Source organism: Rhineura floridana, chromosome 19, assembly GCF_030035675.1.
Source record: "Rhineura floridana isolate rRhiFlo1 chromosome 19, rRhiFlo1.hap2, whole genome shotgun sequence".
In the NCBI taxonomy this organism is placed as follows: domain Eukaryota; kingdom Metazoa; phylum Chordata; class Lepidosauria; order Squamata; family Rhineuridae; genus Rhineura; species Rhineura floridana.
In genome coordinates, this window is record NC_084498.1 from 5,792,899 (window position 1) to 5,816,136 (window position 23,238).

Consider the following 23,238-nt stretch of genomic DNA (forward strand, 5'->3'; position numbering starts at 1 on the left):
CAAGCCATGCCTACTGCCATTTTAGAGGGCCGATATAAGGGAATTCCGTTCGCAAATCGTTTTTGCATTTTTGGTTGTATGGCCCTTGAGGACTTAATACACTATATGTTACTCTGCCCTCTCTATCTTCATCCTAGAGGAAAATTTCTGGCTCCTCTTCCATGATTTTCCAGCGGTCTTTCTTTTAATGAATTGATAATTGCACTTTTGATGGACAGTAATAACCAAACTACTATTGCGGTGGCAAATTTTGCTCTTGCTGCCAGAAAGATCAGAGAAAAGTATGTTATCTCAATGTGTAAATAAATTGTTGATTTATCTCCTTATTTTAAATGTATTTTAGAACTATTGCTTTACTGTTTCATGTTGCAATGGCCCATGGCCATAAGCAAATAAAGTATTGATTGATTGATTGATTGATTGATTGATTGATTGATTGATTGATTGATTGATTGATTGATTGATTGATCTTAGTAGCTATGTGATAATACATTATATGCATAGGTTGGCACTTATATGAACATTACAATATTTAATACTGAAATATTAAAAGTGTATCTGTAGATAATAAACACTGTTCTTTTAACCTTGCTGCCCCAACACCTTGCAATGACACTTCCCTTCCTTCCTTCAAATCTCTACTCAAAGCCCACCTTTTCTGTGTCCCCTTTATAGCATGCCTGGATTTCCGACCTAGATCAAACACCACCTTGGTCCTCCAAAGCCCACCATGGCCTTGCTCCCCTCTCTGGCTTGCATGTGATCTTTGCTCCTCAAGTTCCACCTTGCTCTGCTGCCTGAAGGTCTCCTATTTTCTAGTCTGCATCTGTGTTGGAATTGCTTTTTAAGATGTTTTTAAAGCTTTTATTTAAAACCTGTTTTTAAAGCTTTTAAAAATATATATTTAAAGATGTTTTAATACGTTTTAAGTCTTTTGTTTTTAAGATGTTTTACAGTGTTTTTAGTGTTTTTGTTTGTTGCTCTGGGCTTCTTCTGGGAGGAAGGGCAGGATATAAATTTAATTAATAATAATAACTTCCTCAAAAGACAGCCTTTTCTCTTTTGCTTCTATATATGCTTAGAACTGCCTCCCACAACATCTATTTGCTGCCTGCCACCTGTCTTACGTCTTTTACATATCTATTCAAAACCCCTTTCCCCCTGTGAAGCTCTTGTCCCCATTCTCTTCTACTTTGCATAAAAAATGAAACAAATATTTTGCTTTTTCAGATCTTGACTGTAAAGCTGTAATAGGAATATGGTTAACATAATTTGCCTTGTTGGTCTTTTGACAGCTGGAGGTCTCCTAACCAATACATATGCCACCATTCAAATCCTTTTTGGAATGCTATAAAGAAAGTGCTATACAGCGTTGTGAAGGATAAGAAATTTCTCTCAGATCATTAAAGAAAACTGTTTCTGCAGAGAGAAGTTAATAATTGGGCAAACAAAGACCAGTGATCTATGTTATTAGTGAACATAATGTTTGTATATTTTAACAAAATGTATATACTGCTTGACTGTAAAAAATCTCTTAAGTGGTTTACAAAAAACATTAAATGTTGACAGTAAACTAGTGGGGATCCATTACAATTCTATCTGTGCCAGAATGGCTCAAAAATATGGTTTCTTATTATTACGTAAGTTATACATGCTTGTTCTGTTGGATGCAATGCAATTATTATTTGTGGAATAGAAGCTCAAATAGGATAATGTAAAGATGCACAAATTAGCTATATTCTATAATGGAATTATCTGGATAGGTAGTGTTGGATTTTTAGATGTATTCTTCCATTCTGTGTGGTTTTTATTTTTTACTAGGGACTATTTAAATGGAGTAAATATTAAGATATTTTAATGGGGTTTTAGTATATAAAGCATTTTTAACAATCAGTATCCATAAAAAAATAAGTTCTGACTGAATGTTTGGGGGAATAAAAAGGTCTTCAACTGCTGGGTAATTTTCTGGGGCAGGGGTCATTTTCCCACTTAATCCATTATTTAATTCCATATTTGTTTTTTAAACTCTGAATATGTACTTACTCCTTTTTCAATAGGATCAAACCAAAATTCATCACTGATTCGTGCTATGGCATGTATGGCCCTTCCAAATACTGTAGAGAAGATTTTAAAATATATTAGTGTTGTCCCTTTTCAATATACAATGCAAACCTATACAAGTTGGTTCAGCCCAGCTTATCATGGGCAGTAGGTATACTGACCAAGTTCATTTGAGCTCAGTGAGACTTCTGAGTAGGTTTTTGTACTGTATAAGAGTGTGCTGTTAGCTATATAACAACCCACAATATGTTAGAGTCACTAAAAGGGAAAGCACCTGATTCTTCCTCCTGCACTCAGAAACAAACAAACAAAAAATACAAGGATTTAGATAATCTGATTTATGCTAATTATGGAGCAGCGTGAGAGAAACACCAAATTCTGTACACATTTTTTCCATTAGAACTCCTACTGAAAGCATTAAGCTTCTTCATTTTAATTTTACAGTGTGCACATCCTACATCAGTTTGTCCTACCATACTCTGCAAGTAGGGTTGCCAGGCTCAGGGTCTGAGAATGATTCTGTGTCTTTAACAGAAGAGAAAATTCAGCCAAGTGCAGGTTTTCTTGCAACATTGTAATGGGAAAAACCACAAGGTGAAATTCTCCCTTCCTCCTGCACAACTTTTAAAGATACAGAAGACCTCTTGGAGGCTGCAACCAAGAATGTTCTCTTCTGTTAAAGATACAGAATTATTCTCAGGCCCTGAGCCTGGCAACCCTATCTACAAGACAAAAATAGGCAACTGACAGACAGATGTCAATGGTTTAAGGAATAATTAAAGCCTGGAAATTTGATGGCAAGTTCAAGAATAGGAGATAGGTTTTAGTCTGGAATATGGATCAGTTAATTTGGGGCAGAAAGGTGTGACTGTGTGCCTGCAATTGTTACACAGGCTTCAAACCTTCCCCTGCAGCACTACTTTTCAGTTCAAAATGGAATTTAATTGCCAGTTCACAGCAATGCATAGCTATTCGCTATGATCAGATTATTGAGGTCAGGCCTACTTATTTAATTTCTCACCACCACCGGGACACTATCTGAAGGCAACCTCATTCTTTAATTTAATTTACAGGGATCAAGATGCTCTTAAAAATTTATCAGTGTAATTAACCCTTGGGTCATCTTGATATATTTTGAGATCATACTGATAAATTTTATACCATAATACATCTGAAATATAGTAGCATGGCAAGATACATGTGCTGTGCTATATATATGTATGTGTGTCATATATACTGTATGCATTTGAACTGGTGCTACTAGCCATTTGCTTCTGCCTATTTTTTCAGTATATGTATGTGTGTAAAATTTAAAGTATCAGTATAAATGCTACACAATGGACAATGCAAAAATGGCATAGAATCATAGAATCATAGAGTTGGAAGGGGCCTTGTAGGCCATCGAGTCCAGCCCTCTGCTCATAGCAGGAAATCCACAGCTAGAGCATCTCCCGCAGATAGCTGTCCAGCCTCTGCTTGAAGACATCCAGCAAAGGGGATCCCACCACCTCCCTAGGCAGTCGGTTCCATTGCCGAACTGCCTTAGAAGTTCCTTCTAATGTCCAATCTGAATCTACGCTCCTGCAACTTAAAACCATTAGACCTAGTCCTACCCTCTGGGGCAGCAGTGAACAAATCTGTACCCTCCTCTATGTGACAGCCCTTCAGGTACTTAAAGAGTATAATCATGTCACCCCTCAGCCTTCTCTTCACCAGACTGAACATGCCAAGTTCCTTCAACCTTTCCTCATAAGACTTGTTCTCCATACCGGCTATCATCCTCGTCGCCCTCTTCTGAACCCGCTCTAACTTGTCTATATCTTTCTTAAAATGAGGCGCCCAGAACTGAACGTAGTATTCCAGATGAGGCCTGACTAATGCAGAATATAGTGGGACTATTACTTCCCTCGACCTGGAAACTATAGCTCTGTTTATGCATCCCAAAACCGTGTTTGCCTTTTTTGCAGCAGCATCACACTGCTGGGTCATGTTCAACTTGCGATCCACTACAATTCCAAGGTCCTTCTCACACGCACTATTGCTAAGCTGGGTATTTCCCATCCTGTACCCGTGCATTTTGTTTTTGTGGCCTAAATGCAGAATCCTGCATTTGTCTTTCATTTTTCATTTCATTTTATTTCATTTTCATTTCATTCAATTTCATTTTATTAATTTCAGCCCAATTTTCTAGTCTATCCAGGTCCCTTTGGATTTTATTCCTGTCTTCCATTGTGTTAGCTATCCCTCCCAGTTTCGTATCATCCACAAACTTCATACGGCTTCCCTCCACCCCATCATCTAAGTCATTGATAAAAATGTTGAAGAGTATTGGCCCCAGGACAGAACCCTGTGGCACTCCACTCGAAACCTCCTTCCAGTCCGAAGCAGAGCCACCGACGACCACTCTTTGAGTACGGTTTTCCAACCAGTTGTGAATCCACCTGACACTATTTCCATCTAGTCCGCATTTGACGAGTTTGCTAATCAAAAGGTCGTGGGGGACTTTGTCAAACGCTTTGCTGAAATCTAGATAGATGACATCTACAGCATTTCCACCATCTACTAAGCTAGTGACCCAATCAAAAAAAGAGATGCTGGCTCCTACTAATCACAGCATTGTCATCTAGATAGTTGCCAATGGACTCTTTTATTATCCGTTCCAATATCTTTCCCGGTATTGAAGTCAGACTGACCAGCCTGTAATTCCCCGGATCTTCTTTTTTACCCTTTTAAAAGAGCGGGACGACGTTTGCCCGTCTCCAATCCTCCGGCACCTCTCCCGTTCTCCAGGATTTCTCAAAGATGATGGCAAGAGGTTCCGAGAGTACATCCGCAAGTTCCTTCAATACTCTGGGATGCAGTTCATCAGGCCCTGGAGATTTGAACTCATTTAGGTTAACTAGGTATTTCCTGACTATCTCCTTATCAATCTCGAACTGCAATCCCGACCCCTTACTGAGATTGCTACCGATGCAAGGTTGCACACTGTTCCCTTTTGGGGAGAAAACGGAGGCAAAATAGGTGTTGAGCAGTTCTGCCTTTTCCTTGTTATCTGTCAACATTTTGCCATCCTCATTGAGCAGCAGTCCCACCATTTCCTTGGTCTTTCTCTTGCTTTGAACATATCTGAAAAACCCCATTTTGTTGTTCCTCGCTTCCCTCGCCAGCCTCAGCTCATTCTGGGTTTTAGCTTTCCTTACGCTATTCCTGCAAGCCCGAGCCACTCGTTGGTACTCTTCCTTGGTGATGCGTCCTTCCTTCCATTCTTTATACATGCTCTTTTTTACTTTTACCTCCTCCACCAGTCTTCCGTATAGCCACATTGGCTTTTTCCGATGTCTTCCGTTTTTCTTTCTCTTTGGAATTGTTTGCGATTGCGCTTTTTGTAATACGTTCTTCATGAACTCCCACGCTTCTTGGGCTCCTTTTTTCTTTAGTCTATCTAGCCACGGGATCCTACCCATCATTTCCCTGAGCTTGCTAAAATCGGCTTTCCTGAAATCCAAGGTCCATGTTTGACTATATTCTTCTTTGGCTTTCCCCAGAATCCTGAATTCCAGCATTACGTGGTCACTTTCCCCCAAGGTACCGACCGCTTTAATTCCCGTGACCAATTTGTCCCTGTTAGTTAAGATCAGGTCCAGGATTGCCGATCCCCTTGTTCCTTCTTCTACTTTTTGAAAGAGGAAATTATCAGCAAGGCCCATCAGGAATTTGCTGGAGGCTTTGTGCTTCGCGGAGTTTGTCTCCCAGCAGATATCCGGGTAGTTGAAGTACCCCATCACTACTACTTCTTGCCTCCTTGAGATTTCAGAGATTTGTTTGAGAAAGGCCTCATCTACCACCTCTTCTTGGCCAGGGGTTCTGTAGTAGACACCTACTACCATGTCGGTTTTATTTGTTTCTCCATTTATTTTTACCCAAATGGTCTCTACCGGACCCCTTTGTTCGCTCTCTTGGATTTCCATAGAGGTGTATTTGTCTTTGACGTATAATGCTACTCCCCCTCCTTTTCTGCTGCTTCTATTCTTTCTGTAGAGTTTATATCCTTGAATGGCTATATTCCAATCATGGGAGTCATCCCACCAAGTCTCTGTTATCCCTATGAAGTCATATTTGCCTTGATGCACTAAGACTTCAAGCTCCCCTTGCTTGTTTCCCAAGCTCCGCGTGTTGGTATATAGACACCAGAAGTCTCTTTTGTCCTGATTGGATTCCTCCGTTAATATACTGTGAGCTTTGCCGTGCATCCCTTTCTCCCTCCCAGTGTCTCCTGTACCCTTCAAATCGTTGCGTTTACAACCCGCTGTCTTTGGATCGGTATTTAAGCTATCATCTCCATCCCCCAGAGGCTTTAGTTTAAAGCCCTCTTGATGAGTTTTGCCATACTTCTGCCAAAGAGATTCTTCCCAGTCCTCGTGAGGTGCAGCCCACCTCTTGCCAACAGTCCCCCCTCCAAGAAGCTTAGACCATGGTCCCAGAATCCAAACCTCTCCCGTCGACACCATCTGCGTAACCAGTCGTTGACCTGCAGTATCTTCCTTTCCCTTTGTAGTCCTCTATCCTTCACGGGAAGAATTGACGAGAAGACCACCTGCGCCCCCAAATCCTTGACCTTCCTACCCAGAGCCTCATAGTCTGAGGTGATCTGTTCCAAGGTGTTTCTGGCTGTGTCATTCGTGCCCACATGGATGAGGAGAAAGGGGTACCTATCTTGTTTCCCAATGAGCCTCGGCAGGTTGTCAGCGACGTCCCGGATGTGTGCTCCAGGGAGACAACAGACTTCCCAATTCATTTTGTCTGGCTGGCATACCGGTGCCTCTACCCCCCTGAGCAACGAGTCTCCAACCACCAGCACCCTCCTCTTTTTGCCGCGAGCGGTGGTTGCATGAGCTTCCTTATTCTGGGGTGTGGAGTTTTCCTTTGCAGTCAGTGTCTCTTGATGCAGGTGAGTTTGTTGAGGCTCTTCAGGGGTGCTGTCTGCCGAGAGACGCTGAAAGTGATTTGTTAGTTGCAGCAGTTCTGACTCCTTCCTGTTTTTCCTTGCCCTGACAGTGACAATCCTCCACGGGGATTTGTTGCTGTTGCAGTCCTCTTCTTCCTTGTCACTTTCTTCCTGTACTTTGTGTCGCTCCCTTAATTCCTCTTGTGTTCTATTGAGGAAGTCCTCATCTTCTCTGATAAGTCGCAGGGTGTCTATGCGTTGCTGCAGCCCCCTGACCTTTTCATCTAGGAGCGCCACCAATCTGCACTTGCTGCAAGTGTAATCGTGTCTGGTTTCCGTTAAGAAGATGAACGTAGCGCACACGTTGCAGGTGACAACAACTGCTTGATCCCCCTCCATTTTATGTTTGTTGTTTCCTATTTCTGTTGACAGTGGCATATATTTGAAGGAAATTACACAGGCAAGTGGGTAACTGAATTTACTTTGTTTCCCTCTAATCAGTATGTATATAACTCAAGTTTTACAAAAATATTTAATACCGTAAGTCCATCAAGACACAAAATATAAGCAATTTAAATGGTTTGACTTTCTATAAAGAGATGCTCCCTAAAAAACAAAAAACTGTGAAATTAACAGTGCATCAAAAGGTCTCTGGCTTATATTCCTATTAGTCAGCCTGTATTATGTGATTTGTACAGTGCCTTACATTTTAAGCACTTTATTATTAATAATTGCCGTAGTTAGAGCATCTACTATAATTTTAGGGAGAGGGGAAGCTCCAACATGACCACCTTTGCTGTTTTTTTCGACTTTCACATCACAGAAGGTGAAGAAGGCAAAAGCTGGAACATTTTGTTTTAACACTTTAATTTCTCTTGTTTTGCTACATCACTGTAGAAAATGTACGGCTTTAAGTGGTATTGTCTGATTTTATGTTCGTGTAGTTAAGCTGCTCTGGGGGGAGAGAAAGAAGGGTGGAATATAAATTATCATAATTAATACTAAGCTAGTAACAGCATCTGTATTTTAAATAGGTTCTCTATGCATCTGGGGCTACCTCTAACATGGGCGCCCCCAATAACGCACTTCATGGTGAGGGAGAGATGGGGATGACACCCCAAAAAGGGGAACAGAAACGCCTTGTCGCCCTCCCCTAGTAAGCAACTCGCAAAGAGGCGGGAAAACCAGTCTGAGGAAAATAGCGCGAAGAGAACCGCGGTGGTTAGAAGGAAAGGAGGGGGGAAAGACACGAGTGTGCAATCCTCACTTCCGATTTCCATTCCAATGCCGCCATATGCGGGGCAAGAGACGCATAATGAGAGAAACAGCTCCACGCCCACCTTCTTCCCTTCGTTATTGGCAGTGCATCAATCGGTAGCCGGAAGTGTCTATAGGCAACCTATCGCCCTTTGGACTTGCGAGCAGGTACCCGGATGTAGACCTCCTACTTTCTTTTTCCACTACCCTGGCCGTTCCTGCTTTTTTTTTTTTATTGGAAAAGGAACAAGCTCCGCCTCCTCTGCTCTGTCTGGGCAAGGAGTCTCCGCAAAGCGTTCTGTAGCGTGGTGGGTCGTGTTGGCCCCGCTCCGGTTTCCGTAGGTGTGACTTCCGGTTTAGGGAATCTGCACACCGGAAGTGGCGAAGGGTAGGAGCTGAAGGAGCGGTGCTGAGGGGACCCCCCAAAATGGTGAGTTGTTCTGGGAAGGGGGAGAGTTGAGAGGAGTGATGAAGGAGGAGAATGGAAAGATGCGCCCTGTTCCCTGAACCCATTTAGTCAGCCCCCAATCCCTATCCCCCCAAAAAAACCCTGCTGGGATTTTGAGGTTTGGGAACACGAGCTGTAAGCCATAATAATAAACGTTATCGCAGCCTTCGCCAGCCTGGTGCCATCCCCATATTTGTAGCTGGACTCGCATCTCTCACGATGGCTGCCCTGATGAGAGAAGGAGCCCAGCAATGTGGTGGTGGGGACCCACAGAATTAGGGAAGGCTGCCTTAATTGCATTCAGCAGAGTTGGCTGCTGGGCTCACAGCTCCCGTCAGCCAGCATGGCCGATTTTGGTAATTTTATCGATTTTTTTGTGGGTTTTTGTGTGTGTGTATTACATAGAATCATAGAATAGTAGAGTTGGAAGGGGCCTATAAGGCTATCAAGTCCAACTCCCTGCTCAATGCAGGAATCCAAATCAAAGCATGCCCAACAGATGGCTGTCCAGCTGCCTCTTGAATGCCTCCAGTGTCGGAGGGCGTGCTACCTCTCTAGGTAATTGGTTCCATTGTCGTACGGCTCTAACATGGCTCTATGGCTCTACTTTGTTATTATGTATGAAAGATGCTATATAAATGTATTATAAATGATAGGAGTTGTAGTCCAGAGACAGAGAAAGTCGCTTTCTATTGAATTGGATCATTTGGTCCATCTAGATCAGTATTGTTTACATTGACAGGCAGTGGCTCTCCAGGGTTTCAGGTAGGAGGCATTCCCATCCCTACCTGGAAGGGCTTGGGGATTGAACCTGGGAAATTCTACATGCAAGGAAGACACTCTGCCACTTAGCTATGGTGAGGATCACAGTTTCTTGGTATACACAAATGGCCTTTGCAAACTTCACCTTTGTCCATATTACTGAAATCTACGCTATCAGTGAACAATAGTTTTCCTAACGTGTGCTGTGTGTTTCCTGCACATAAAACCCAACTCAGTTAAAATCAACGGTTAGGAAGCCCCCAATTCAAATCTTCTCCCCACCATTAAATAACTGGATTAATTGTGTTTAATTCTATTCATTCGAGTTCTAGTTGATTCCTTGTTGTCACAGATTATCACAGTATAGAAAAGGAGTGATGAATATGATATAACAAATGAGATAAGAAATAAAACAAAATTAAGAATAAAAGCCAGCAGTTAATACCTGGCAGTTGACTCAACAAATTGAATTATTATTAATTATGTGCCTAGATTTAAATTTCTGTCATACCCATTTCTAGATTTGGTTTTTGTAAGTAACTATTAACGATAGTAAAGCCTACAAAAAATCAAAGTAACTTGGTGCACTTAAAACCTCTGGGGCTGTAGCCTGGTGGCAGAGCCCTTGCTTTACATGCAGAATGTCCCAGGGTTAGTCTCCTCAGCATCACCAGTTAAAAGGATCTCATATAGATGGGAAATACCTTCTCTGCTTGACATCTTGGAGAGCTGCTGCCAGCCAGAGTAGACAACACTAAGCTAGATGGACAAATAGTTTGACCTTGTATGAAATAATATTGTGTATCTGATTAGCTACATTAAATTTCAGTATCCAAAGGTGGAATATAACTTTTTAAAGAACATATACTAAATGTATATCCCACTCTTTCTCCATGTTGAACGCCTAAGATTCCCAGGCTGGTCTCTATTGAGACACTGATCAGTCCCAGACCTGCTCCTCTTCAGCAAAGGGGCTGCACCATAGTGGTGCCTTCAGATTATTCTTTGGGACTAATGAAGTCACTTCAGGGTGGGATGGGCTTAATGACAAAGCATCTATTGCTCCTAAAGGGCTGACCTTTTTATTGTGGCATAATATTGACCTTATAATGGGCTGCTGTTATAAGGATTACTGAGTATCTTAAAGAGGTAAGGATAATCTTCCTACACTCCAGTCCTGATAGCTTCACACCCAGTCAGATCATTTCCTCAGTCTTTATCCCTGGAGTTGTTGTCTTGTTTATACAGCACCATCAATGTACTGGTGTAGTGGGGGATAAGTCCCTGTCCCCAAGGAGTTTTCATTTTAAACTACATCCTATATCTAAATGCAAGGACTTAGGAGGAACTCTCCTTGGTTTCAGTAGAGAAGGGCTAATTTTCTTACAAGTGAAATACCCCTGGTGCTCTGGGTGACAGATGCAAAACGGTTTGAGAAAATGACAGTGTTGTGATATTGTCTCAGGGAGCTGTTTGCTTGTCAAGACAACTTCCCAATACATTTTGCATCCAGTAACCTTCCCTGAGGTTTTTCTGCATTTCTTCTGATTTTGCCTTGCTTTACATTAACAATAGTTTTGATTACCTTCCTGCAATACATTAACTCACCTGCATTCATGGTGTTTATGGCAATAATGTCTCTCTCATAATTATGTTTGGCTAATCCCTTGGAAGCATTATGAATCCATAAAATGAGTCGTCATGCACTGTGTGTCAGTATAACATGAAACTCACTGGTAAGAATAGTCAGAAGGCGAATGAGAATATGTGACAGGGCTTGCTAGTACAAGAAAATTTGTCCCTTGTGGAAATTGCATGGCCTTAGACAGCTTGATCCTTTTTTCTTGACATGGCTGCTATGTGCAAGCAGTGCATTTCACTGAAGCAGCCAAGGAAGTGGCATGTGCAAGGTAAACAATGCTGGACAATGCCTGCAATCCTCAGGCTGGTCTCTGTGTTTGCAGAAATCCTGGTTAGATATACAAAAAGTGGAAGTTGTGGGTTTTGGGGCTCAAAATTCAGCTTCTTGAGAATCTTGGTTTTCTTTGTAGCCCATATGGTTGGGGGGGGGTCCTCTGGAGCAGTGGTCCATATTTTTAGGCATGTGGAAATGGAAGACCCATTGGGCAAGTGGAACTCTGCTTGCACAAAGTTGGATGCAGCCCTCAGTATCACTGATAGAATGGTATCATCTTTGAACCTAACTGGGTGTATTATAGTAGCAGAGTAAGAAAGAGGATATTTGAATAAATGCTTAGTTCTTAAGAAAGTGTACTTTTGATTGTAAACTAAAATGAAGCATGTGCAGGGAAAATTATTCCTAAGCTAATGACCCACATCTTGTATCCCATTTATATTGCTCTCTCATTTTTTTTGCATTTGTTCAATATATGGGTCAGCTCCACCTTCATGCACATAGAGCTAGCTTCCCCACTGCACTGAATGGGAAAGTCAATATGGGCATTGGAGTTTCTATACCTGCAAGGCTGTGGTGGATTGTGGTCCGTGTGCATAAGACTGTAGTGTAGGGACAGGAAGTCTGTGGCACTCTTAATGTTATTGGACTTACAACTCAGCCCCAGCCAGCATGGCCAACGAGCAGGGATGATGGACTCCAACAGTATGTGGAGGGTCACAGGTTCCCCAGCCCTGTCTTCATGTCTCATTGGAAAATGACAAGAGATTTTGACCTGTTTAGAGAATGCTGAAAAAGCTCTTCCATTCATCTTCATGTTAGGGTTGGGGAACATTTTTCAGCTGAGGCCCACATTCTATCATGGGGAACACATTCCAGGGGCAGGAGGCAACCGCAGGCAGATCAGTTGACACGACTCTTATGTTTGTGGCATAAACATATATTCCAGCCATGGAAAAGTAAGAGGTTTCTGTAACCACCCACATCTCTTCATTCTCCACTCGGGCAAACAAGAGGAATTATCACAGTTCAGGGACACATTTCAGCCAGACAAAAGCACTGGAGAAGGGCATGAAACAGGGCCAGTGAGGGGTGTGCTGTGGGGATGTGGCCTAGTGAGAGTCCCGAGACCTGCATTTGGCATCTGGGCCTGGTTTCCCACTTCTGCTTCATAGTGTCAGTTGCACAAATCAGTTTTTTTAACATTTCCTTTCCTAACATTCAGATTTAATTGACAATTTGCCTATTAATTTGGCTTGAGATGTTTCCTTTTCTGTTGCTTCCTTTTTATTTAACATTGTTCATGTCTCGCCGTTTTTCCCCATTCCCCTCTTCCCCCACCCCCACCTGTCTGCAATCAACTTCTTCATCCAATCAGGCTGGGCACAGAGTAAGTTTGTTCATCTTGGCCTCTTGCTAACATTGGTGGTGGTAGGTGGCAACTTGCTTAGTGGCTATTGAAATGCATACATAGTTACAGACTGAAGAACAGTGTCTTGTTGTCTGCAGAGGATGCTGCAACTAGTTTCATTGTGGTCAAACTCTATCATGATGCTTCATTGTGATGACTTTGAAGCCACTGTCTCAGTTTAGAGTAAAGTGTCTGCCAGTGAACTCTGGCATTCTTCATAAGCCTGTCAGCTGTTTCTCAGGGAGAAGATCAGTCATAGCAGCTGAGCTTCCCTGAAAAATAGCCTGTCTACCATGATCAGGTCTTCCCTGCAATCTGCAGCAATGGAGGAGTGTGGGGTGTGTTCTGCAATGGACTCTTATTTACACAGTATGATGATAAGGCCCTGTAGGCTTTGCCAGCACTCCATGTGAACTCTGTGTATGCTCTTGAATGCTTCCCAGAATCCTCTGTGGCTCCTTGGCAGACAAATCAGGGTGACAAAGGTTCCCTCAGGTTTGAGAACTATTGAATTAAGGCCTATATATCACAATGCAAGTCTTGCATCCTAATCTGTGTGTGCCTGCTGGTACACTGTTTTGATCAGCACAAGCAAGTTGGCATTCTCATGGGTAGTGACCAGAGTTTGGAGCTTGATGTGCTTGTGTGTTTAAGCTAAAAGACATTTTGTGGCTGTAGATTCCTACCGGTGCAAAGTGTGCATGTCCTCAGTTCCTTTTGCTGACGTTAGGGGTAGTGCAATGCTCAGCATTGCGTGTTTTGCTTATGACATACCTCATTTACCTGCATCTGACTCACGCAGGCCTCACTGCACCAAAGCAACAGTTGTCTGCTTATATGGTATAATTTTTTTTTTACTTTGTCTTGAGAGTAAAGTCATCACTTTTCACCAGCCCAATACAAGGTACAAACACTGTGATTGTCATGTTTGGGTTTTATGCCACAGATTTATCTGCAGTGGAATCAAAACAGTTTAAAAATTTCTTTATATCCAAGTGTCACAGGATTTGGAAAGAATTACAAAGCGCAAAAAGTATGCCACAATCCTACTGAAGCTTTATGGGGATGCTCTGATTTTAGGCAAACTTTATTACCTTATATCACTATGCTAAATCTCTACATAAATGGAGGAATCATGAAATAATTTGGGACAAGGTTTCTTGATATGTTGCTAGAGGCCTAAGTGTGTCTTCTTTCCTTTTACTCCTTTATAAGTTGGTGTTAGTGTTGGGAGACCTTCATATCCCGCACCGCTGCAACAGCCTGCCAGCTAAATTCAAGAAATTGCTGGTTCCAGGAAAAATACAGCACATTCTCTGCACTGGAAACCTCTGCACGAAGGAAAGCTATGACTACCTCAAGACCCTGGCTGGTGATGTTCATGTAGTTAGAGGGGATTTTGATGAGGTAACGGCAACTGCTGGTCGGGGAGAGAGACTGTAGATTTCTGTTCCAAATTTGTATTGTACCTTTATTTACATTTAACTACAAAGCTAAGTTTTTACAGAATTATTGACTTTGCATGTCTTAGCTTCTCTTGGGAGAATGGGGTGTGTGTGGGTATATGCTACTTGTTTGGCATATTACACAATAGTACTACTGTTAGTTGACCAATTAACTGCAGTGCTGTTCTTTGGTCATTTTTAAGAATACAAAATGGCATCTTTCAATGGAACGGATAAGAAGGGTGGCAAAGGACTCTTGGTGTATATGTAACTTACAGGCTGTCTCTTCAATCCTAGAATTTGAATTATCCTGAGCAGAAAGTTGTAACTGTTGGACAGTTTAAGATTGGGCTGATCCATGGCCATCAAGTTATTCCATGGGGCGATGTGGCGAGCCTGGCATTACTGCAAAGGCAATTTGACGTGGACATCCTAATTTCAGGGCACACGCACAAATTTGAAGCATTTGAACATGAAAACAAGTTCTATATCAACCCTGGATCAGCAACAGGAGCCTATAGTGCTTTGGAAAAGTAAGTTTATATACCACAATATACTATTTGAGTGATGTGGTCATTAGTTACTAGTTAATTGACTGAAGTACTCATGGCTGCTTGTTATTGCATGAATTCATAGTTTTGGGTGCAGAAAGCGTTACTGAATCTAGTCCTAGCATTTCTTTGCACTCTGGAATAAACTTTTGATCTCAAAGCTACTTCCAGTAAGGGACTATATACTTTTGACCAAAATTATGGAAGAAGTTCACTTTTAAAGACTCAACACCTTAGATAGGTTGTTGGTACTCCTGCTGAAAGAAGTTACCAAGTTGGTTGTTATTTCAGTTGTTTGAAGCAACTTAGAGGTGTTTGGCACTAGAGGATAAATCAGTTGATAACAACTGTCCGTTGAATGTATTTCCTGACCAAGGCAGCAGAAATGGCAACTGGTATGTCAAGTTGCTGTTAGAGGGTGCTAATGGGATTCACTTAAGACCACTTAGTACAAAGACATGAAAGCTGTGGCCCTCCACATATTACTGGATTTCAGCTCACATTATCCCTGACCGCTGGCCATGCTGGCTGGGAGTCCCCCTCTCCCCACAGTGAATTCAGTAGGACTTTCTCCTACATAAAGGGTAGAGGATAGGCAGCCTTAGCTTTTAAAGAACTCGCTCAGTACTGACGCTGTCAGCAAAATAACTCTCAATTTTTTTCCCACAGCAACATCATTCCTTCATTTGTGCTGATGGATATCCAAGCTTCCACTGTTGTCACTTATGTTTATCAGCTGATTGGTGATGATGTGAAAGTAGAAAGAATTGAGTACAAGAAATCTTAAAGCAATTGTTCTGTTTGGCTTCTCTCTCTCTCTTTTTGCAAAATGCACTCAAGACTCCACAGTGTTTGCAATATGGTTAGCTTATGAAATGACTCCTCTTATCCTGTTGTAGACAACTTAAGTTTTATAGTACTTGACTTCTTATAAAGTATGCCTTGGCTTAACTCTTCTCTTTTGCCAAAAAAGTGTTCATGCTTGTAAATACTGTTCAAGGTGCACAGCAAAGTTCTGTCTATTCATGTGCATTATTCCCTGTCTTGTAATAAACAATACTTTAACTTTAATTTGGTCAAGGTAACATTATTTATGGCATACAACATCTATGGTAAGTCACGAAACAAACGCACAAAGTACATATAAGCATTTGTTTTACTCATTACACAGTTATTACAGTGTAGGAATACAAAAAGGATTGCCAAGTGAGTCAGTAAAAACAGCTACGCTTGGAACTGTCAGCTATAAACAGTAATAAGAGGAGGGCAGGTATGTAAATTAAAAAATATATATACACAATGCAAAAAACTCACAATAACAGTCTTTCAGTTGCAATTCTATGTTTGATATTAAGTTTTATAATGGCATCTTAGGAGTCTCATTGTCTTCTAGAAGATAAAAACAGGGTCTCTTGTTTTCCTGGCTGTTATGACAAGAGATCTATGCCAGCTCACTGAAGTACATCTGAGAGAGGAAAAAAAGTTACCAGCCATTCAAATTTCAATATAAGCCTAAGCAATATATATCAAATAGTCAGAATTCATTAGTAACTGAATCTTAACTTGCAGATTGACAGCTTTGCTTATTGCTGATGTATTCAAAATGTTTGTTTATTTATTTTATTGCATTTGTATACTGCCCCATAGCCGAAGCTCTCTGGGCGGTTTACAACAATTAAAAACATTAAAAACAAATATACAAATTTAAAAACACATTTTTTAAAAAGCAATTTAAAAACACATACTAAAATGCCTGGGAGAAGAGGAAAGTCTTAACCTGACGCTGAAAAGATAATAGTGTTGGCGCCAGGCACACCTTGTCAAGAAGATCATTCCATAATTTGGGGGCCACCACTGAAAAGGCCCTCTATCTGTTGCCATCCTCCCAGTAGGAGCCCTGGGCGGCATATGGCCTAACAATTTTCATCTAAGCTGGTCTTGGGTCTTACTCAGTTCTAGGTGGGTTGATTTATTTAAAAAAAAATACCTTCACAACTTCTGAAGATAGCTTGTCCTGTGGAAGAGGATTTCTATTTTTTTTAAGATACTCTGTTATTAGGGCTGCTGCATCATCCATCCTGTACAAAACATATACACAGCAATTAGCAGAAGACATCTCAATCTTTTTGAACTATGCAAGAAGCAGAAGAGGGTCATGTGTTTTCCTAAAATCATGATATGTGTACCAGGGGGAGGGTATCCTACCAGAAAATGTGGTTTCTGCAAGTATTCGACAACAATCCAATGCAGAGTTTGATGCATATGTTACTTAATCCTAAACACATTTACTTGGAAGTACATCCCACTGGACTGAATTGGACTTACTCCCTAGAACAGCCTTTTCCAACCAGTGTGCCTCCAGATGTTGTTGGACCACAACTCCCATCAGCCTCGGCTAGCATTACCAATGGTCAGGAAGATGGGAGTTGTAGTCCAACAACATCTGGAGGCACACTGGTTGGGAAAGGCTGTCCTAGAAAGTCCTTATGTTTACAGCCTTAAGCCCTCTTAAACCAGTGAGCTTAAGCACACCTAAGGGTCTGACTGTAGCCTTTTCATTTCAGAGCAACTTGCACTTAAAATAATATGTTTTTAGAAACTGTTAAGACATTCTTCTCCAACACATGGCTACTTCTCTACTGGTGAAATCCAGTGCAACACTTGCATGCCCTACTTGTACTCAAATTACTGAAACCTACAACTACAATATGTAGAATTCTTAGTGGATTTAGGCTGCAACTCTAATTTCACTTACCTGGGACTAAGCCCCACTGAATTCAATAGGACTTTCTTCTAAATTGATGTGGTTAGAATTGCACTGCAAGTTTCACATTGTAATGAACTCTAATTGTTATAGGTGGCTTAGCGAGCATTAATTGTTAGGCATCAATCCCATACCCACTGCCCTGGGAGTAAGCACCACTGAACACAGTAGAGCTTACTTTTCAGTAGATATGTATAGGATTGTGCTGGCAATGTTAAAGGTGGAGCTAATTCAAACCCATGAGATGTGGCCTCAAACCTATTTGCCAACGGCACAGTTTCATACCCTTCTCCACAGACACGCAATCTTGAGCATTCACAGCTGCTTCTAGTCCTGTCCAATTCAGACATCTAGTCCATCCTCAGGTGAGGCTAAGGCAAGCCAGTCATTTTGACAGGGCTTTACCAACATGTGCCATGGCAATACTACAGGGCAGGATGGCTGGTGTAGTGCAGGCAACAGCAAAGGAATGAAATCACTAGCGCCTGGCCAGTACCGGGGGGGGGAGGGCCCCATGGTCCTTCAGCTGTTGGTCTCCCAGCTTCCGTTATACCAGACCATTGGCTACGCTGACTGGGGCTGATGGGACCTGGAGTCTGACAATGTTTGGCGAGCCATAGGTTCTCCACCTCGGTGTTTATTTGCTCTTGGTAAATTGCTCTGAAGCTGGAACATTTCTGGGCCCCTGTTTATTAATAACCTGACAATTTCACAGTGTGGAACTAGAACCTTCAAGCTGACCAAGGGAATCATGGGTACGCTATGACACTTCTCACAATGGAACGAGATGCATACAGTAGGAGACAGATGCAGGATTAGGAGTGTCTGTCTCTTCTACCACAAAGGAAAAAAGGTGAAAGCTTGGCAACTTTGCCCTTGCTTACCTATTTTTATCTACAAGTTTTTCCACCAAGCCTTTCATTTTGTCTGGACCCATCTCGTGTAACTTCAATAATGGAAAGTATTTTGTGGTTGCAAACTCTTCATCCTCATTTATGATGTAGTCTAGAAGCAGACTCCTAATCTACAAAGCAATAGAAGAATTATTCTGGTTATGTCCACAAGTTATGAGAAAAAGTCAACCTTGTCTATTTTATCCAGAAATGGTGACGTTGGGGTACCTGTATAGCAAAGCCAGCTACCACACCCAGGCTCATGTGCTCCTCTACTTGCTGTAACACAGTCCCAAGCGGGCATGAGGTTAGGAAGTCCTGGGGGGAGGGGGGGAATAGATCAGTTCTTGTAGAGCATCCCAAACACACAGATCACATAGAGTTCACTGAAACATTCTTGAATCTCATAGCACTGATGTTCAAAGATGTTGCAAAGGCTAATAATCTTATAAAGTACCAAATTTTATTAGGGTAGCTGTATTGGATCTATTGTAGCAAAGGGATGACATTTATTGTGGCATGAGCTTTCATGGGAACCAGTTGATCTCCACCAGAGTAGCCTCCTAAACTGGTAGGTACAAAATAAAATGAGGTGGAGGGAAGAGGTGCAACTCCCCCCTCCAACAGAATGAAGCCAAATGTCAAAGAAAAAAGAACAGGTGTGTCATTTCTGTACAGAACACAAAAATGCAAAATCCACTGGGTCACTGGTGATTTTTTAAAAGCATAGCAAGAAGGAAAGCATAAACACTTGAAGCCCTGTCTGTGACAAGAATTCCTGGTTTGTTTTATAAATTAGATTAATTTATATCCTGCCTTCAATTTGCAGGGAGTGTCCCAGGGTAGCTTACAACAAAAACGTAAACCCAATCTCAATAATACCATAAAATGTTCAATTTAAAAACAGCAGATAAAATTCTAGATCAGGGGTCCCAAACTGGTCCATGGACCATCAGTGGTATGCAAGCTTCATTCAGGTGTTCCGTGGGTTTTCTGTATGTGTATTTGTGGTTGAAGACAGGAAATAGCACATCCATCGCATTAAATATTCATATTGAGTTTTATTGTGCTTTTATTGCTTTTTGTTTGATAGAATTCTACATATAATACAATAAAAGATAAAAGAAGCAATAAAATACAATTTAAAATCATACCATATCAAGCACAGTGCATTACAATTATTACAACAGGCAGAAAAAACAGGAAGACCCTCACCAATTTTCAAGCAGTCCATCAGGGAAAAAACTTTGGGAACCACTGGTCTAGATGAATAAAAACTAACTTTGTGCCAAAAATGACAGAAGGGGTAAGATGGAGTGCTATCACAAACAAGGCCCTTTTACCAGTTGCCAGCCACTGCATCTCAAAAGGCACTCAGAGAAGGGCCTCTGAAGCTGATCACAGGCAAGTTCTGGCAGGGTCATGCGGAAAGAGGATGCCCGCCCCCCAGGTACCAGCTATCTGGGAAGACCAGCAGTTTGGCAGGAAACAATGCCCTTTCGTGCGTATTCACTCACCTGAATCTGTTGAGCTCTCTTCTCAGGCTGTGGAATCAGCAACAGGCATCCCAAGGCCAAAGCCGGCAGCTCTAACTGGGCATGCTGCTTTGCAATCCCAATGAGATCTAGATCAGCCAGGAGGGGGCACCTTTAGGGAGTGTACATTAAGCAGAGAAGCGAAGAATTATTTTATAAATTAACAGAATTACACCCTCCCTTACAAACAATTGAATCCATTATTTGGGCGCATAGAAATTATATGTTGGTTAAAATTACTGTTTAACCCTGAGATGTTGGTATCTCATATATTAAAGGATAGCTATCAATCCACCTGGAAACAAATGCTGATAAATAAAATAACATCGTTAGGCTTTTCCATACCAATAATTTTGGACTTGGGATATGTAAAAGCTAAAATAAGTATTCTGCAGAGAATCAAAGATATAGATTATCAGCAACATTTAATGTTAGTGCGAAAACATAGGTATAATTCAAAACCTTTGATACTTATGTCTTACTTATCCAATCTTACCATACCAAAATGGAGAAGGGCATTTACTCTGGCAAGATTTAATATCTTGCCATCAGCGCTGTTAGAGGGTAGATACAAGAAAGTACTTTATAATGATAGAAAATGCCCTTGTGGAAATGGAGAAATTGAAACTGTCACTCATGTTCTATTATACTGTTCCTTTTATTCTGAAGTTAGATCCCAACTTATCGCACCTATCATAAATTCCCTTCCGGGTAGAACTAATGATTTTTATACGGAATATTTACTAGCAGATCGTTTTAATGATTTAACAGAGAGAGTAGCTAAATACTGTGTCATAGCCATTAAATGTAGGAAAGCCTTAATAAAATGATGGTAACATCGTAGCCACAAGGGCTTAAATCAGAATAATTTCCAGTCATAAATCCACGACAAAATTGACAATTGGGAGTTAGATAGAGAAGCTGTCTAGAAAATGTCTAGAAAAGACCTGTAGCCTACGTCTGTTCTCAAATGAAGTTTTAATTATTTTGGCTAACACTGTGATGATTTTAATATATTCTGAATTGGTATATTAATTTTACTATTTTGGTGCATATAGAGTTTTAATATTTTAACCTTTGTAGGAGATAAAATGTGTATATATGGATACTTATCTGGTCAATGACCGCAATAAACTGACTCTGACTCACCCTCCCTGCAGTGGCCTAACACCTGAATGTATAAGGGTACAAAGGGACCCAGAAAATCTTAATAACTATAGGCCGGTAGCAAGTGTTCCATTCCTGGGCAAGGTCCTTGAATGAGTGGTGGCAGGCCAGCTCCAGACACTCTTGGATGAGACCGATTATCTGGATCCATTTCAGTTGGGTTTCAGGCCTGGTTTTGGCACACCTGGTTTTGTGACTCTGTTGATTCTCCTTGATCTCTCAGCAGCTTTTGATACCATCGACCATGGTATCCTTCTGGGGAGACTAGCTGAGTTGGGAGTGGGAGGTACTGCATTGTGGTGGTTCCACTCCTACTTGGCAGGTCGCCTCCAGAAGGTGGTGCTTGGGGAACATTACTCGGCACCCTGGACTCTCCAGTATGGGATTCTGCAGGGGTCAGTTCTGTCCCCCATGCTGTTCAACATCTACATGAAACCGTTGGGTGCGGTCATCCGGAGCTTTGGGGTGTGTTGCCATCAGTATGCTGATGACATGCAGCTCTATTTCTCCTTTTCATCTTCTTCAGGTGAGGCTGTCAATGTGCTGAACCGGTGCCTGGCTGCGACAATGGACTGGATGAGGGCTAATAAACTGAGGCTCAATCCAGACAAGACTGAGATACTGCTAGTGGGTGGTTCTTCTGACCAGATGGTGGATGTCCAACCTGTTCTGGATGGGGTTGCACTCCCCCTGAAGGAGCAGGTTCGTAGCTTGGGGGTTCTCCTAGAACCATCTCTGTCACTTGAGGTTCAGGTAGCCTTGGTGGCATGGAGTGCCTTCTACCAACTTCGGTTGGTGGCCCAACTACGTCCCTATCTGGACAGGGATAACCTGGCTTCAGTTGTCCATGCTCTGGTAACCTCCAAATTAGATTACTGCAATGCACTCTACGTGGGGCTGCCTTTGAAGACGGTTCGGAACTGCAGCTTGTGCAAAATGCAGCGGCCAGATTGGTAACAGAAACCAGACGGTCCAAACATATAAAACCGATTCTGGCCCGCTTGCATTGGCTGCCTGTATGTTTCCGAGCTAGATTCAAGGTGCTGGTTTTGACCTATAAAGCCTTACACGGCTTGGGACCACAATACCTGATGGAACGCCTCTCCCGATATGAACCCACCCGTACACTACGGTCAAGATCAAAGGCCCTCCTCCGGGTGCCTACTCCAAGGGAAACTGGGAGGGTGGCAACAAGGGAGAGGGCCTTCTCAGTGGTGGCCCCCAAATTATGGAATGATCTGGTTGACAAGGTGTGCCTGGCGCCAACACTGTTATCTTTTCGGTGCCAGGTCAAGACTTTCCTCTTCTCCCAGGCATTTTAGCATGTGTTTTAAATTGTTTTAAATTTTAAAATTGTGTTTTAAATTGTGTATTTGTTTTAATGTTTTTGATTGCTGTAAACCACCCAGAGAGCTTCAGCTATGGGGCGGTATAGAAGTGCAATAAATAAATAAATAAATAAATAAAACTTCCTGTATTTCTTAATCAACTTTTGCCTGACTGAATTGTTCCTCGCATACCTTTTCATAGTACTTTATGTCTACATGCAGCAAACTGAAGCTGTCAAATGAACTGACAGAGCGGCGGTGGAAAACTAGCATGTTATTGCCCCTGCATACTAAAAGTTCCATGTAACTATGAAGACAGCAAAGCGGGCAAAGGGCTAGTTTGTGTTTTTTTTCAAAACTGGCAAGTAAAACGAGTGCTAAGTACATATGAGAGAAATGGTATCCTCCACCTGTAGTTTAAGGTAGTATTGTCCATTCAACTGCATATGGAGACTCTGCTAGAGTTCTTAATTCTTAAGGAAATGTTGCGTCTATTTCCCCCACATGAGAAGTTTCTTTACTTACATCAATAACATTCTGAAAGACTCGCAGCATGCTTCCAGCTGAGTCGGACTAGGTGGCTGTGAAGCTTTAGAAACAAAACAGACACACAGGAGAAAAATATTTCTACATCATTGCATTTTTGTTTCATTTCGCAGATCAATTTCTTACAGCTCTGCAGAGGACTTTGTCGTTTCGCTCCATGCACAGGAGAGACAATACTGACCTTTGTACTGTTTAACTATTGTAGTAGGA

The 23,238-nt window shown here is 41.8% G+C and overlaps 3 protein-coding genes across 11 annotated transcripts in view; 1 reads left to right on the plus strand and 2 right to left on the minus strand.

Annotated features, from left to right (window-relative positions):
* The window catches only part of RAD9B (RAD9 checkpoint clamp component B), a 33,525-nt gene extending 24,923 nt beyond the window's left edge, over window positions 1-8,602 (minus strand). The window contains exons 1-2 of one of the 6 annotated variants that reach the window (XM_061602361.1): window positions 8,347-8,602; window positions 2,044-2,114 (exon numbers count right to left, since the gene is read on the minus strand). Coding sequence is in view for 3 of the 6 variants with exons in the window: in XM_061602355.1 (XP_061458339.1) it covers window positions 2,044-2,114; window positions 8,064-8,097 (105 nt within the window). In the remaining 3 variants the exon portion in view is untranslated. Of the gene's footprint in view, window positions 1-2,043; window positions 2,115-2,222; window positions 2,475-2,534; window positions 2,621-8,063; window positions 8,179-8,346 lie in introns of those variants that run through there. The other 5 variants (XM_061602355.1, XM_061602357.1, XM_061602360.1 and 2 more) reach the window with 5 other exon arrangements.
* Window positions 8,489-15,866, plus strand: VPS29 (VPS29 retromer complex component). Its single transcript, XM_061602366.1, has 4 exons — window positions 8,489-8,693; window positions 14,015-14,206; window positions 14,542-14,777; window positions 15,465-15,866. Exons 1-4 carry the CDS (start codon window positions 8,691-8,693, stop codon window positions 15,580-15,582), a joined length of 549 nt encoding a protein of 182 aa, XP_061458350.1. The 5' UTR covers window positions 8,489-8,690; the 3' UTR covers window positions 15,583-15,866.
* KNTC1 (kinetochore associated 1) overlaps window positions 15,851-23,238 on the minus strand; it is a 139,432-nt gene continuing 132,044 nt past the window's right edge. For all 4 annotated transcript variants that reach the window (XM_061602350.1, XM_061602352.1, XM_061602351.1 and 1 more), the window contains 6 exons: window positions 23,008-23,071; window positions 19,970-20,099; window positions 18,681-18,770; window positions 18,444-18,583; window positions 16,783-16,873; window positions 15,851-16,260 (listed from right to left, as the gene is read on the minus strand). In XM_061602350.1, the coding sequence (XP_061458334.1) occupies window positions 16,237-16,260; window positions 16,783-16,873; window positions 18,444-18,583; window positions 18,681-18,770; window positions 19,970-20,099; window positions 23,008-23,071 (539 nt within the window). In that variant the 3' untranslated portion in view covers window positions 15,851-16,236. The remainder of the gene's footprint in view (window positions 16,261-16,782; window positions 16,874-18,443; window positions 18,584-18,680; window positions 18,771-19,969; window positions 20,100-23,007; window positions 23,072-23,238) is intronic.